At 38.4% G+C, this 17381-nt stretch overlaps 1 protein-coding gene across 2 annotated transcripts in view; it reads left to right on the forward strand.

The window, feature by feature from the left end:
- Positions 1-17381, forward strand: part of SATB2 (SATB homeobox 2) — a 194017-nt gene that overhangs the window by 123331 nt on the left and 53305 nt on the right. For both annotated transcript variants that reach the window (XM_082397358.1, XM_082397359.1), the window contains exons 8-9: positions 7273-7485; positions 12002-12157. In XM_082397358.1, coding sequence (XP_082253484.1) covers positions 7273-7485; positions 12002-12157 — 369 coding nt within the window. The remainder of the gene's footprint in view (positions 1-7272; positions 7486-12001; positions 12158-17381) is intronic.

Genomic DNA, 17381 nt, shown 5'->3' on the forward strand with positions numbered 1-17381 from the left:
AGGTTTTATAGTTACACAATGTAAAGATGATAAGTGTCATAAATGTGAAATAGAACTAGTGCCATCTCCCTTCAAAGGAGGGAGAAAGTATTGCCAACTGCAGTGTATATACATATACAGATATATACATAGTCTTTTAGTGCATTACAGAATACATCTCTACAGCAACAACATTTGTCTGCAAATGTTACTTTTGTATATGCATTTATATTTGCAGAGTACATTAATTCCCTTTAGATGCTCAATTCTATCTACCCCCATGGTACAAAAGTGCTATATGCATAGGCTGTCTTTTCTAATAAAGAAATATTATAGTAAAAGAGAGGTTTTTATTAAACTAATGCAATAACAACATTTTCTTTGAGGATTTAACACATCATTTTTAATAATAAAAATCAAATTGTCATTGTTGTGCCCTGTATACCTTTTATTCAAATCAGACTAAGTACTCTGGCTTCATGGCTAAGCGGTACTCTAGGGGGTGATGGGGGAGGTGAGTATTTTTTAGCATAACACAAATGAATTTCAGCAGTCAGCTTTGTAGTGGGGTTGTAGATTATGAATATGGGACCCAGGGAAACCTGTTTATATTTGTGAGCAGAGGAGAACATGCCTCTCAGGAACGTCTAGAAGGAAATGAGACTGGAGGTTAGGAGAGAACTGATTCCGTTAGGTCAGCTTTCAGGTGGTAGGATGTCAATACTCTCTTCAGCCAAGAGCTGAGTTCACAGCTTCAACTAACTGTGCATTATTAACCACTGAAACTGAAGAGTTCACTTTGTACAATTAGGCTAAGAATTTGGAATCACCTGGTTTTCATAAGAGGATACCATTTTTTGGCTCTCATGTCAGCTGGAACCAGACATTTCAGAATTGTATAAAGTTAAGGCTAACCAATAAGCATGCAAAAGGAGTGGTGAAACGTGAAGAGTACCTTCAGAGGGAACTATGTAATAGGTCATGCTCAGTGGCAGGATGTGGGGTTAGCCCATATGGGTGCCAAGGCCGCTTCCACCTCAGACCCTCTGTAATTTTAATCTGTAAAATGGGGGTATATGTGCCTTTGAAACTTGATTGGTTAGGACATCATTTGTTTTAAGCAAATGATGAACTAAAATGTATTTTCAGACTCACTACTACAAAGTAAATGTGTTTCAACCCATATACCCTTAAAGAGATGTAACTTGATTTCTGAAAAGGAAAGCTTATATACTTTATCAATACATCCAACAATTAATAATTAAAATACATTATAAAGGAATAGGGCTAATTTTCTCTAAAATAACTAGTCCAAATGATTCTGTAGAAGTGGCAAGCATATATTTTTCCCTTTGGCATTGCAATCAGTAGTACATATAAACTTTCTTTGGGATTTATATGACATTCTAATATCTATCTTTGTTTGGGTTGGAACCTAACACTCTCAAACTATGATATGCTATGTATGTTATATGATATATGAGTATTTCGGAGGTTAACTTCAAAAGTTTATGTTAGAATAAATATATGAACAGAAATATAATTTACAGAAATGAAAATAGTCTCCGGCTAGTTTGAGGCTTTTTCCAAAGAATAGCACTGGGGTTTGGCTGGGCCAGTTTTTTCAATACACACCTGGTGTATATCACTTTAAAAAGTAAATTATGCCTCATTAAATTACAATTAAATGGAATCATGATCATTTGTTTTTCTGGAAGGAAGATGTTTTGCATATTGAAAGCCTAATTTGTTGCAGGTGACAAAGAGGCTGAACAGATTATCTAATATCACTTCATTTTGGGGGTAGTGTTTGCTGGTTAGTTTGTGTATACTCCAGTAGTTCTGAATTATATTAATGTGGACTGTATTATTTTCACTTCAAAAAGTCTTCTACCACTTTATCAGTTTTTGCACTTTTTTTTTTTAAGCTTTTAAGGAAACAGAAACTTCTCTTGGTATTCTGGATTAGTCATGCTCTTTCTTTTTCTTCAAGTGTTCTAATACTGTCCAGTCCCTCATTCGCCCTCCCCCTTCGCCTGGTCTCATCACTATCTCTATGTCTATGCATTATGCACATTTTGAATCCCCACCAAGTTAAATACCACCTCTTCCAAAACATTTTCCCTGAGTCTTGCGATTGGCAATACTTTCACCCTCTTTTGAACTGAGATGGTAGTAGTTCTGTCTGAAATTTATGACACTTATATTTCACATTGTGCTTCTGTAAACCATTGTATAGTAAACTCCTTGGCAGCAGAATCTATGTCTTATTAATCTTTCCATTCTTTTATGAGCTTTGTACCAAGTTGTAAATAGGGAGTGAATTACTAGAGTGATCTGTCATTTTTTGGCAATAGGCGTATTGAATTTGGGGGTTCTCTAGATAATCAATGGGAGACATAACCTAATCGTAGAGAATTACAAATGTCTAGGAAGTATGAAGAAGAGATATCTGTTAAAATCTAGTCAGTAATGATCTTCAGTGACCTCTGCTCGAGTGACCTGGGAGGTCTGATGGGCTCAGGCTCAGATTCCTAAAACCTGGCCCAGGCTTGGGTTCTCTTCTTGCTCTCTTAAAGGATTTAAGAGGATTTAAGGGCCGATCAAAGGCAGTTTCTCACCCGTCCCAGACGAAGCCTCAAGGGCTAGTACAGAAACTTGGAAGTAAATTTTATAGAGCCAGTCATGGTAATGTTTCCCAAATATTTCTGAGTATCAGCATGTATTTTACACACTAACGATTTGGAGCAAACTATATAAATTGTTGAAGGAATATGAAAATCATAATAATAAGAAAAGCTCTTCAAATAAGAAAGCTCTTCAACAGAAATTGCAGATTCAGAAACTCTAAGGTCATTTAAGATGTCACAAATATTATTAAAATACTAGTAATAATAAGCATAGCAATTTTTTATTTAAAAAATTAGCCCTAGTTCTTTTTTTTTTTTTTTGTGCCACATCACGTGGCTCGTGGGATCTTAGTTCCCCCATCAGGGCTTGAACCTGCACCCTCAGCAGTGAAAGAGCCAAGTCCTTACCCCTGGACCACCAGGGAATTCCCAGCCCCAGTTCTTTGTTTTGTCTGTAGAGATAGCCTGTATTAGCAATGAAGCTAGATGGCATTGTATTATCTCTTGTTTTGTGCTTTGAATTATTTTGCTTTTATTGAATTTTTCTGCCAACCTCATGTATTCTTTGCTGGTGCTGGAAATAATATGGAGCTTACAAAATCCGCCATTAAAAAGACTAGGGAGAAGGCCAATTTGAGGCTCTTTTTGCCCAACTCCCTTCTTTTTTCAGTGACCTGTAACCCAAGAGCTCTGGTAGAAGGTGCCTTTCTACCCTGTGCAGAGGATTGTTCTACTCCTTTTCAGTCAACATGTTTCCTGGTCTTACACAACCTCAGCTAACACCATGGAGAGAATTGTTTATAATCTCTCCCTTGAGAAGGCTCTGTTGCCTATGATGAGGAAAATACTTAATGACCACTTTACTGAATACTTGCAATATGTTTTAATAAGATTACTGATATGAAATTTTAATAAGCAATATCCTGGTTAATTTATTAATTTCCCTCAATTTTCACATTCTCAATATTCATGACCTTTCTATTCATAAAAGTACATCTTTTTTTCAGTGCCCAGGTGCCATGCCATGTTCTCTATATCTCAGGCTGCATAATGGGAATGTCCAAGTGACACCTCCTGCCTGGCTGGTTGATAATTAAATGCCAGACAACATAGTAGCAAGGGCTTTAGAAATATTTATGCAAGATAAATTATTAATTTATGTTCTATTCAAGACAGTTTCAATATGATAAACATTTACTTATCTTGATAATTAGATGGGGTGATTTGTGGTATATTTAAGTTATGCCGTACATTTTTCTTCTGATCTGTTTCCCCTATGATGATTTTAAACTAACTAAATAAAACGTGCTTTACATTTATGTGCCTGCAGAATTTTGACTATGTTTTTAAAAATCCCTGCTTAAGTCATTAAAAGCACGTAACCAAAATGAAGAAGGCTCAACAAGACAACTAAAACTCTTCTTGTACCCACCAGTTAGCCACTTGTTATTGAAAATGTCTGCGGTGAAAAGAATCTGCTTTGGGACCAGGGTTACACAGATGAGACTTTAAGTAAATAATTCAGAACAGTGTTCTCATTCTCTGGGGCAGCAATGGCCACCTTGTTGGTTTGAGACTTTATCTTCAATTAGGCGAATAAAACAGAGGCCGCAGTCTATTCCACCAACCCCTTAAAATACAAATATTGTGTCTCATTCACTTCAGAAGTGATGCTGATGAGCTGTCATTTACAAGGATGCTTTGTCTTGATTTTTCTTAGAGATGGATTCATTTCCCTGTAAGGTTGTCCAACATGTAAAAAATGCAGGGGAAGGAACTCCACAATTTCAATGTGGGAAAAAAAGGTAAACCAAGCTGAACAAAAAAATAAATAAAAGAACTCTATCCTTAGGAGGGATTTTGTTTTCTATTGATTAGGAATAAACAGACTTACAATTTTGAACCTCGTCCATTAGAACAATATTTTTTGGTTTTTCAATGTTTTGTATGGAAGATCTTGGCCATAGTGTCCTCCACAATTTGTGAAAATAATTTCACGGAAGAAAGAGTTTACAGACTTCGCCTTTGAGAGATCTTAAGTGTAATCATATAACCAGGATAAAGAATATATCCATGTAGATCCTAAAACTTTTCCAAATTTGGTAGTCTGACATTCAGTAAAATGCTAAAGTCACTTATGAGAGAGAGAAAAAGACAGAGAGAAGGGGAGTGGGTACCAACTTGTCCTTCATGTGCAAAGTTCATTGTTAAAGAAAGCTCAGAAAATATCAATCTTAGTATCTTATTAGTATTGGAAATTGGTATTGATTGTCTTTTATGCTTTAATTTTTTATTTAATTTTAATTTTTAAATTTTATTGAAATATAGTTGATTTACAATGTCATGTTAGTTTCTGGTATGCAGCAAAATGATTCAGATATATATTCTTTTTTCATATTCTTTTCCATTATGGTTTATTACAAGCTATTGAAAATAGTTCCCTGTGCTATACAGTAGGACCTTGTTGTTTATCTGTTTTATATATAGTAGTTTGTATCTGCTAATCCCAAACTTCCTCCCCTGCCCTTTCCCCTTTGATAACCATAAGTTTGTTTTCTATGTCTGTGAGTCTGTTTCTGTTTTGTGAATAAGTTCATTTGTATCATATTTTAGATTCCACATATAAGTGATATCATATGATATTTGTCTTTCTCTGTCAGACTTACTTCACTTAGTATGACAATCTCTAGGTCCATCCATGTTGGTGCAAATGGCATTATTTCATTCTTTTTTATGGCTGTGTAGTATTCCATTGTATATATAGGAAATTGGTATTGATTTTAAATTCACATCCCTCTTTCTTCTGCACATATTAATTTGGAGAATTTTGTCTTAGAAACAAATTTGTTATTAATATTTCAGGTTGCTTAGCCCAAGTGGAAAGTAGGATAACTTAAGGCAGAGCTGACTTTTAATTTCAGAAAGAGAATTAATACTTAGATTGTATAACATTTTCTAGAAGACAAGTGTCTCACTTGTTGCTTCTTTCTGAAAGCATGACAAGAAATCAAGATTTTCTTAGAATCATTTCAGCAGTAGGGTAGTTTTATGTACATGCCCTACCTTGACCTTTCCTTGGGCACTCACGCACACAGACACACACTTGTTAACATTTTTTTCTAGCTTCATTGTATGGCATATTATAGTCTCATTTGTAAAGACTTATCAAAGTAATGACAACCAAACTGGCAAGAGGTATCAGATGGCATGCCTCTTGTAGGTTCCTTATAGTAAAATTGTCTTACATGATGTTTTGAGTGGTGATTACTCCCGAAGCTGATAACTGTGTGATGCACATTCCTGTAAGTGGCATTTGCTTCACTATATTGTAATGCATTATTTTTTTAAACAAAAAACCACCTACCTTACCCTGAGGATTTTTGGCCAACTAGAGATGGTATATTTCTTTGGTATCCAATGCCTTTTTGGCCTATTGGCCAAATACGACCTATTTAGCCATCTATTACAAATCTGATAGTGTTTCTTTGCATTAATATCCCCTAAGTGGAAATGCCTTTGGCATCATCTACTTTTACGATTTGGGGTTATCCCCATCTGTTGTAAGATACAGAGGTTAACATCTTAGCTTTTTCTGGGGGATAATCCTAGGCCCTGATCTCATACTGCCCTGAGAAGTGATGTTAGCTGGGAATGTAAAGTGATGCCTCTGTGTGATAATCTAACAAGTGTGCAGAATGGAAATGGATCTGCTTTTGCCCCAAGTACTTCAGTGTTCTAACTCAGGTCTCCAGCCCTTTTTTTGGGTCTGTACTACTTTTCTTTAGACTTGTCAACATTTTTCTTTTCTTTGTGAATTCTCTGTCAGCAGAGCACATGAAAACACCAGTTTTTTTTATGTAAAGCATTCTATTTGGATGGTTCACACAATCAGAAAGTATCTGAGCCTATCCTGGCATTCTCTGAGGTGCGCTGTGGCCTGTTACCGGATGTGACTATACTTCCCTTGCTTTAATGGTGGGATTGGAGCGTCCCCATGAGGGCATCTCATAAAAAGGTTTGGGTGCCCTCTAGTACATATGCAAGGAAACCTATTATGTGTGTGGATTGGGAAGTTAATAGAGGCCAAGTTATAGCCATTTGCTTTGTGTCTTTTTTTTTTTTTCTTCTTGCCATAAGAAACATCTATATTGAAAACAGTGGCCGGTCACACAGAAATTCAGCCAAACTTTTTTTTTTAAGTCGATGTAAATCTCCCATGCTGTTTAAATGTCGGAACTAAATTTACCAAACTTGGCAGATTTGTAAAGCTGAGCAGGACTGCCAAGTGTTCCCAGTTTCAAGCAGAGAGAGTTCTAACAGTTCCTGAAATACTTGTAGGAGGCACCTGGTGGTAATTGCAGTTTCACAATTCTTCTGAGCGCCTACCTTGCTAGCTGGCATCTCTGTACACTGATGATTATTACAGTGATGATAAAGTGTCAGAATAGAATGTTCCAAAATAAGGCACAGCCCCCAGAGAGCAAGCACGTTCCCACCAAATCTTCCTGCTGGAGAACCCTCAGGAATTAGACTGAGGTTCTTGACATCACAGCCAGCTGGTTACACCAGACAAATAAAGGGGAAGAGGGGCGCAAGGCGGAAACCACACACGCATACCTGCAGATATAACTTGGCCTACTTTTTTTTTTTTCCACTTAATCAGGGATTGTTGTCTGAGATTCTGCGTAAGGAAGAAGACCCTCGGACAGCATCTCAGTCTCTTTTAGTAAACCTGAGGGCTATGCAGAATTTCCTCAATCTGCCGGAAGTGGAGCGGGACCGCATATACCAGGATGAGAGAGAGCGGAGCATGAACCCCAATGTGAGCATGGTCTCATCGGCCTCCAGCAGTCCCAGCTCCTCCCGAACCCCTCAGGTGAGATATTCGCTCACTGACTTTCCACTCTTTGCCTTGGAGATATCTTGCCTTCACTGCTACTGTGTTTTCCCTCAAAAACTAAGAGACATGATGCCAGGACTTTTTAATCCACTGAACATGTGGGTCAGAGGATATGAACCTCTGACCGTATGCTAGTGGTTATCTTTTACTATATCATCCATGCCATTTCTGTCCCTTTAAGAAAGTCCCATTCTTCCACATGTGTCAGGAGGGCAGGAGTGGGTGGAAGGGTAAGCACTAGATGTCTACATACAGCTGTTTGGTTATCAAAGAAGGGGCTAGGGGATTTGTATTGAAGCTGAGTTTGCGAAGCATTGCTTTTCCTTCAATTGTGTATGTATTTGGATGGGGGTAGGGTAGCTGGGAGCAGGGGACAGCTAGAGTAGTCCAAGTTCTGCTTGATGCAATCTGAAAGAGACAAAATCAGGGAGGAACCTGTGTGTGATGGAAACATGCAAATGCATCGGCTAGATCAGAATGTCTGGGAGCTCATTCAGTGATCCCTTAGAAAATGGTAGTGGAAATGTAGGCCTTAATTATTTTCCTTCCTATGGTGATGTCCACAGGACCCTGACTCAGCTTTCCATCCCTCCTTTCTTCACACTTTAAAAGCATTCTGTTCTCAGGTCCTCCTGCAGATGCATACATCTAGTAATGTTGTGTGATTTAAAGATTTTAACTGAAGGGTCAAGGTCTCAAGTCAGCCAAGAGTCATTTCCAATTCAGATCTGAGCCCACTTATTTTTAGCCTACTCCCTACTTTGCCTAAACTTTTACTAATCAATGGATTTATGGTAAAGCCACCTCATTTACTGTTGCTAGCATGGTTGCAAGTTCCTTCTTGAGTGATAGTTTTCAAAACAAATATTTAACAGGTACACATTTGTACAAATCAGAAAAATGGGTACTTTGAAAATAAAGGGGTTTTTTTTTTTTTTTTGCTTAGATACTATAGTTTTGGGTTTAGGAGTTTGTTTTCTGGTAAGTTCTAAGGAACTGATTAAGCAGAATCTTATTCTAATAGAAATATTTGAGCTTTTTCAAGTATATCCATTTTTTCACACATCTTAACTCTTTTTATATTTTGCACTCTGCAATAGATTTTTTAACTGAAGATAATTTTCTATCGTGCACTGCCAAACTGTGATACTTAGACTTTAGTGTTTAGTGAATTATCAATTTTAGTTACTGTAAAACCAAAAATAAGTCTCTTGACTGCTTACTTTGGACCAGTGTAACCAAGCTTTTTTATCTTTATTTTTATTTTTTAAAAACTTTGGGGCATACCTGTTGAGCTATTGAGTTGGACGAGTTGTTAATTTACACTAATATTTACTTCTATTAAATTCACCAACATTTTTGCCACTTTTGAAGCCCATTAAACCATTACAGGAGAATCCAGCCATGCTTCATGGCCATTTAATTGGGCAACTCTTCTCAGAAAATCACTCCTCCTTGTTAGAAAATCACACAGGTCTGTGTGTTTTGTTTTCCGCTCCTTCGTAATATTTTTCCAACAAGATTACATCTTAGGCATCTTTTCAAAGACCTGGTAACTTTCAGAGCCAGACCAAGTTACAACACCACACAGTTAAGGTCAGTATTCTGCTTTTTTAAACAGCAAAAAATCCTGTCTAGAATATTCCTAGATAAAGGTGCCCTTTAGGGACAAGTATAGCAGGGAAATCGAACGTTTAATTTCACGGTTTGAGATTTCTGAAAATAAATATAAAATGTTTTTCTCAAAATAGTTTTGAGACTACAGTCATGGCACTGACATTTTTACATTGTCTGGAACATTCTTCTTTTTCTGTTGGTTAAACATTGAGAAAGTTACTAAAGACTTTTAACATATTTCATGATTACCTACTTATTCAAAATTCTTTACAGAACTATCTCAGTAGCAAAGATCCATAGTACTATAAGGCTTTCATTGTGCAAGTAAATGTCAGAGGGGTACCCAGTGATTCAGCCTTTGAGTTGGAGCCAGCAGTGCAGGGCACACACACAGAACCTTGCACAGGTCCATGGAGATTATTTTCCAGACTCCGTCAGTACTTTGTTATCGGTTTAAAACAAATTGAAGACTTTCAAGTTTCAGATTCAACCTCCAGAGCCTCTTCTCATAACCTTCAATTGGCCAGCATTCCTCAATGTACTTAAAAATAACCAAACAACAAGACAAGTATAAGAATGATCATTTACTGAGCACTTATTGTATCAGGTACTGCAAACATTTTGCATGAATTGGATCCTCACCATTTTGCACTGTTGTTCTCATTTTACAGATGAGGAAACTGAGGTTTAGATGGATTAAATACCTTGTGTAAGGTCACATGGCTGAGTGGTAGAGCTAGAATTTGAACTCTGGTTATTCTGATTCCAAGGCTGGGCCCCTAACCATATATTTCAATGCTTTGACTTTAGCCCTCAGTGTTCTAGAGAAGATTTGACCAGTCAGGTAAGATTAGTTAGTCAGTGAGGCTAATAAGAAACCTGCATTGAGAAAGGCAGAAATGGTATGCTAAAATATGCACTTAACAGGAAAAGCACTGAACGTTAATTAGAAGTTTTAAGAAGAAAAGGGAGTTTTCTTGAAAAAGATGAGAGAGGATTGGACTCTTACGGGAACAGCTCAAACTTGAGGGCAAGAAGAAACATGTAAAAACAGCACCAGTATGAATTGGAGGTTTTGGAGGCAGGGTAGCACAGTGATTCCTGAGCCTGTGCTTTGGAGCCTGAGAGACTTGAGTTCAGATCATAGTTATTTCACTTGCTGCTGCATGTCCTGCCAGCAAGTTAAATATCCTCTTTTATTTTCAGTTGTCTTCATCTGTAAAGTGAAAATAATAATGTCTAACTCATTGTGTTCTTAAAAGAATAAAATGTGGGCTTCCCTGGTGACGCAGTGGTTGAGAATCCGCCTGCCAATGCAGGGCAGATGGGTCCGAGCCCTGGTCTGGGAAGATCCCACATGCCATGGAGCAACTGGGCCCATGAGCCACAATTACTGAGCCTGCGCGTCTGGAGCCTGTGCTCCGCAACAAGAGAGGCCGCGATAGTGAGAGGCCCGCGCACCGCGATGAAGAGTGGCCCCCGCTTGCCGCAACTAGAGAAAGCCCTCGCACAGAAACGAAGACCCAACACAGCCATAAAATAAATAAATAAATTAATTAAAAAAAAAAAAAAGAATAAACTGTGATAACAACAACAAAAAAGCACTTTTTGGAGTGCCTGGCACGTAAAAAGTACTACATCAATTATTCTTATGATTACTTTGTAGTAATTAGAAAATAGTATGAGACAGGAAATTCAAAGGAGAATGGCAAAGGTCACTGAGCGCTCGTAGGAATCAAAGCCTTCCTGGAAACTTAGGACATAACTCCGGCTTCAAGACACTGTTGAGAATGACCCCATGGTGTCCACCCTTCATGCCATGTCTTTCTCCAAACCTGCATACTGTCAATCCAGCATACTGTCAATCCAGCAGGGGAACAACAGCTCAGGACATCCACAGAGGGAACATAGTGGTTTAGGATTCTAGGGTGGGTGGGGATGAAAAGAAAACAAAATCCACTTTAGACCAAATCAGCTGGCCATGCTCAGGAATCCAACGGTTGGGGCAGACTTTTCCCTTTGTCCTGTTGCCCGGGGTTCTGAGAAGGTTGCCCAGCCCCATCTCCTTACACACTAGAGCAAATGCTCTGTAGTCTTTTGGATCAAGTAGATTCAAACGTTTTAGGGTTATCCTAACCCCAAGAAGTACAGACACCTTCTATATTGTCCTTCATTTGTCTCTGAAGCTGATGGGAAATCATTCAATTAAAACGAGCACGGCAGAATACATAAAACCACAATATGAGTTTAAGAAAATGAAAACGGCACTTCAAAGGCATTCTGAAGCCTCGTTTTATGAAATGAAATTTTGTTTCGTTTCCACTGATTTCCTAGGTGAAATTAGGTGACTGTCTGGGTAGCATAATGATGATAATGGTGGGAAGCCATACATACTCGAATGACATACGTAAAGCTTTAATAAAGAATGAGAGACTCAGGGGAGTGCATTAAATTGAGTAATAATTTATTATTTAGAGACCTCTACCCATTTACTCATTTTTTTCTGGAAGAATTGGCTCTTCCTCCAAGGTGTACTATTTTCAGAAAGAAAAAGGTAACTGTGTGTGTTCTGCATGCTTGTGTTGCAGTTAAGTGATCGCTTGAGTTTGGTGCCCAGAGTAGCCATCGTACCTGTGAACTGTCTCAGCTACTGTGAGGGAAAGAACAAGGTTGACAGGACTCTGCATGTCCTATAGGAATGCACTGCAATTATTTCCAATCACAATTAACCTGATTAGAATAATGGACAGGAAGTGTCCCTCTGTAGCTAATGCAGTTTGGCATCAGCTGACTGAAATCCTTTGATAATTTCTGCACAGATGGCTGGGCTGAATGCAGCACTTTTTAAATTATTATTTTCATGGTCTCTTGGTAGGCCAAAACCTCGACACCGACAACAGACCTCCCCATTAAGGTGGACGGCGCCAACGTCAACATCACAGCTGCCATTTATGACGAGATCCAACAGGAGATGAAAAGGGCCAAGGTGTCTCAAGCCCTGTTTGCCAAAGTGGCTGCAAATAAAAGTCAGGTGAGTGGTTTTTAAAAGAGCAGAAGTGAGGGCTGGAATTAGACCGTTCTCCTCCTCCCACCAATAAAAATACATCTGTTCCTATAATAATAATAACAACAATAATAATCCCTAGAGAACCTGTCGTGTTTTGCATTTTGCTCTACGGTTTGCTTTTATTCCCATCAGAGTTCAAAACAGAGACTAAGTGAAAACCCAGTTTTTTTTTCTTTTAAAGAAATTGTTTTGCAAAAGGAATCAGCCTTGAATGATTTCTCTCCTAATTCTGAATATTGCTATGTATCCTTTCTTTCTTTCTTTCTTTTTGGTATTTGAGCAAAGCTTAGTGTGTCCAAAACAGCATCTTCCTGAGACCAAGTTTTAGCCAGGTCTCATCACCTCTCTTATTCCCACCAGGGAAATGGATGACTTTGTTATAATAACTGCTTTTCCTCAGCCCCAGAGACACCTTGCAATGTCAGGTGTTTCTTTTATGTATAGAATACAGTTGTTTTTCCAGGAGAAAACACACATCGGGGAGTGCAGAGTGAGTGCTAAAATCTTTAACAGAAAAACATAGACGCTTATCCAGTACAATTTTTCAGAGTGCTGGGATTGTGGGGAATGGAATGCTCCAGGGAAAAGGGTAGACAGATGCTTAGGTTTTTTATTTCTGAAAGCAGTAACAGTTGATGGGATCTACTCTGTTTCAATTCATTTAAAGGGACAACTACCGCCCTATCCTAGAATGGGTTAGGTTGAGGTGCCTACTTATTTACCCCTGGGTTGAACAATTACCCAAATGCAGGGTAGAAGAAACAAAAGTTAGTTAAAGCTTAATTTTGAGAGTCCTTTGATTCTGAGCTTGATATCCTCTGTGGCCTTGCATGACAAATGTTTTCGTCCCTACATATGTAAATGGTAAAATGGTCCACCATCTCCCTAACAAATCTTCTGTTGTGTGCTATAAAGGAAGGAAGTTACTGAATATTGTATTAAGCAAGGTGGTTTTTAATGAAAATTAAGTTTTTAAAAGGATAGTTAAATGCTATATTTATACTAATTATATGGTTTTGGGAATAGCCTTTTTTACCTGTGGTTTTGCAGTAACCTGACTTAAGTTATTTTTCAGATGTTAATAAAGGGAGAGCAGTAGAATATCCAGCAATTTCGAAGAGGATTGAAATATTGGTTTCCCATTTCAATTTTGATGTAGTAATTTTTCCAGATTATTCTTTCTCTCACAATGAAGTCATTGAAATACAGTTTGCTAAGATATAATGTCCAACCATAGTATGAAATACATGAAAAGAAAATACCATAGAGCTTTCTTACACTGTTAAATGCATAAAATCCCGTGTACCACATGGCAAAATATAATGAGAGTTGGAGCTGTTAAACGAATAAAGCTGTTAAATGCATAATGCCACTTGGCAAAACTACTGTGCATTTAATGGTTTTCCACTGTGTAATAAAGGACATATGTGGTAAATGTGCAGTAAGTATAAAGCTACACAATTGATTCTGCAAACCTGCCCCTTAGTTGTGACTTGACATAAATATCAAAGTTTCACTCAGTCCTCCTTTTATAAGCAGCTTTCAAGAAAAACTGAAGGCCACAGTCTGAGAACTTGACTCAGAATGCTTGTAATCTTCCTGTTGACTTGGCACTATTGCTTCTGGAAATAGTGTTGCCTCCAGCCTCCCCAAGTAATTCAGGTGGCTGATTGAAAAGTGTGTTTGCCAGTTGGACAAACTTAGCTCTCCAAATTTTTGTTGCCTCCTGAAGAACTCAGTAGCCCTGCTTTTGCCGAATCTGGAGGAAAACATAGTACTAGGAATTAATATGCTAAAGAATGAGATTGAGCCTAAATGGGGATAAGATGCTTTGTTTTTCTTTTTTCCTTTGGGACAATGATTTCATTCTCATTTATGAATAGGGAACTTTATTTGTAAATAGCTGACTAGATTTGCAAATCAGGCATTAAGTTTTTTAAAAATGGCATTGCCAAACAAAATGAACTTAACTGACAGTTTCAAAGGCAATTTAACATAAGTTATTCACTCTACTTTGTAAGCACTACCAGCATTTGCTTGATAAAAAGCATACTTAGTGAAATCAATTGATGTGGTACTTTGCACATGTATTTGGTGTGTATCCATAAGATGTGTGTGTGTGTATGTATGGAGTGGCTAAGAAGGCAGACGAAGAGCAAGGGCACTCCATTCTCTTGGAGGTGAAATTAGGAGAACCTTTAACAGGAACTCTTGTGAACTGTAGTAGGTTTAGAGCCTGGGAGGCCCAGTTCAAACATGTATAGTAACCCCTCCCCTTCCATTTTAAATGTCTTTTAAAATAGAAAGGAAACCCTCATAAAATCTCATTCACTGCGTGGTGTGAATTACTGTCACCATATTAAGAATAATACCTAACACTGCCTGTGTGTTAGGCACGCTTTGAATGAAGAGTAGGAAAAAGGGAGGAAATTTTTAGAGATTAAGGGTGGTGGGCCAAGATGGTCCTTGAGGGCTGTAAGTGTTTAGGGAACAGGCACAGTTGGAGGAGGGGTTCAGAAAAGGAACTGAAAGAGTGACAAACGTTTGCAGTTTTGCCTGTGGTCCTGTTGGGGAAAATAGTATTACTGGAAAGTGTGTGTTTTCTTAGTGGGTGGGTTACATCAAGGCGCATTTGTAGGGTCGTAGACCACCTGTTCCTTTAATTGGGCTTCAGCTCCTTTGTCATGGCCAGGCCAGTCCATCATCTGATTCCACTGAGTGCCTCCTATCTGACCCTTGCCCCTTTCTTCATGGGAGAGAAGTCAAAAACGTAAAGCAGGGGTAAAAATAAGAGGGAAAAGTATGCTTATGCACATTTCACCTTTTACTTTTGCTTCATTTTCAATTTAGGATCAATTTTAGGTGTTTTGTGTGTGTGTGTGTGTGTTCTGAAGACTGTTTTCCTTTTCTTTCTGCAGAATATTCAGATTATTGGTCTTCATGGGATAGGATGTACTATGGTCCATGGTTGTTCTCTGTGAACTAGGAGTGGGGGTCCTCAGTAGGAGCCATAGTGCAAAGGCATATGGCATTCTCTGCACACCTTCAGTATGGCCCTTACATACAAAGGGCCGCCAGGGAATGAGTGCCCCAGCATGCAATTTAAGTGGCTACGGGAACTCTTTGTCCCTTGATAGCTTCTTGTAATCTCCCTGTCCCTCTTACTCAAATTCTGTAGGGTTACTTTCCCCTTCCCTCCGCAACTGCAGCTTATCAAATGTGATCTGGGCAGTGGAAATCCAGTAGGGAGCAAACACAGTGACCGTGGGCACCCTCACTGCAGTCCTCCAGAGCCGGCCATGTGCCTTGGGACAGCATATTCAGCCACATTTCTTTCCTTTGATATCAGTTGCCCCCTTCCCCAGACATTAATTCACTGTTTCTCTCCTGCCCTCTTCTCTTTTTTATATTGCTTACAGTATTCAGCTCATGGAATGCTGAGGATCATCCGAGGCTGGTTTTCTTTTGAAAAGAGAGTGAAACTTTCTTTGTTATTTGTATACCCAAAGACCCAACTCTACGTATATGACTGTCTTTTCCTACTAGGTTTGGGTGAAAACAGAGTAGGTAGAGGAATGGGAAGGGGCTTATTTTAATCCCTGTTCTACCTTGCCCCCATTAAAAAAATAAAAACAAACAAATGAACAAAAATGTTAGAAGGGCACTGGGTTTGCTTTCTTGTTTCTTTTCTTTTCTTTCTTCCTTTTTTTTTTTTTTGGTGGGGGTGGGGTCTTGCTTTCTATATTAGGAAGGTAGAGAGAATCTGAGACATTGCAAAAAGGAGAAATAGACAACCTGGTTGTAAAGCTCAGTTGGTGGTAATGAAAGGGCCAACCCCAGAGTCTTCTGGGATAAAAGAAAGGGAGTGATCTGGGAATAAATGGACCCAGAGGGGTCTCTGATGAGATGACATTGGAGGTGCCCCCATCTCCACCAAGATTTCAAGACCCCTGCCAATCCTCCAGTTCTCCTCCCTGCCTCGCACACCTTCCCAGGCCCACAGGCTGCAGGAGCTACCACTGGGATCAGGAATGGGGGAGTCCTCACTCCTACTACAGAAGAGGGAGGGAGGCACAATTGTGATCCCACTGCATCTGGGGAGAAGGAGTTTCTGGCCTTCAATATACAATTCTGAAATCATTTCCTCCATAGAAGCTGTGTTCTCCATGGTGATTGGATTTCAATGTGTCCTATGCTTTACGTACGTTAGGATTAAATAGATTTTGTGTACTGACTGGCCTTTATTCCTTATCACTGTCTCACCAAAAAAAAAAAAAAAATTCCATGTTCTCACCTACTGACTTAACAAGTTATAATCCTAAATAGAAGGCTTCTTAAGCTTTAGATGTAGATTACAAACTCAGATTTTATGGACATTCTTCTTTATTGTAAAATATCTCCTTACAGATGATCTAATTTGCTTAACAGGCTAAATGATTTAAAATATACATGTCTTTCAGACATAGAGAATGGACTTGAGGACACGGGGAGGGGGAAGGGGAAGCTGGGACGAAGTGAGAGAGTGGCAAGGACATATATACACTACCAAATGTAAAATAGATAGCTAGTGGGAAGCAGCCACGTAGCACAGGGAGATCAGCTCAGTGCTTTGTGACCACCTAGAGGGGTGGGATAGGCAGGGTGGGAGGGAGACGCAAGAGGGAGGAGATAGGGAGATATATGTATATGTATAGCTGATTCACTTTGTTATAAAGCAGAAACTAACACACCATTGTAAAGCAATTATACTCCAATGCAGATGTTAAATAAATAAATAAATAAACTAGAAACAAATATATACAGGTCTTCACGGCAGATCCTTTTATAAGCAAAAATAAAGACAGACAGCTGTACATAAAGAAAAATAATTGGTATATTATTTGGTTTGTTTCCTTCCTTTTATCGCTCTTTGCTATTGGAGTTTATATCACATTCAGTATATGTGCTAACATAATTTTTTCATTCAATCATGGGTTACTATATTAATCTTTGCTTTTGTGTCTCTTCTTAAAAATATCCCAGGCACAAGTTAGTTGTACATATTTCCTTTTTAAAGAAATAGCTTCTATTTTATGATTACTTAAGTAAAACATCCTCGTTTCATTTTGTATTTTTTATTTTTAATTCTCAAAGGCATTTCTTTTCTTCTTTAATGTTATTTATTTTGAATAGGTAGCATATGTTCATT

The sequence above is a fragment of the Balaenoptera borealis genome (genome assembly GCF_965194805.1).
Source record: "Balaenoptera borealis genome assembly, chromosome: 6".
NCBI classification, from domain to species: domain Eukaryota; kingdom Metazoa; phylum Chordata; class Mammalia; order Artiodactyla; family Balaenopteridae; genus Balaenoptera; species Balaenoptera borealis.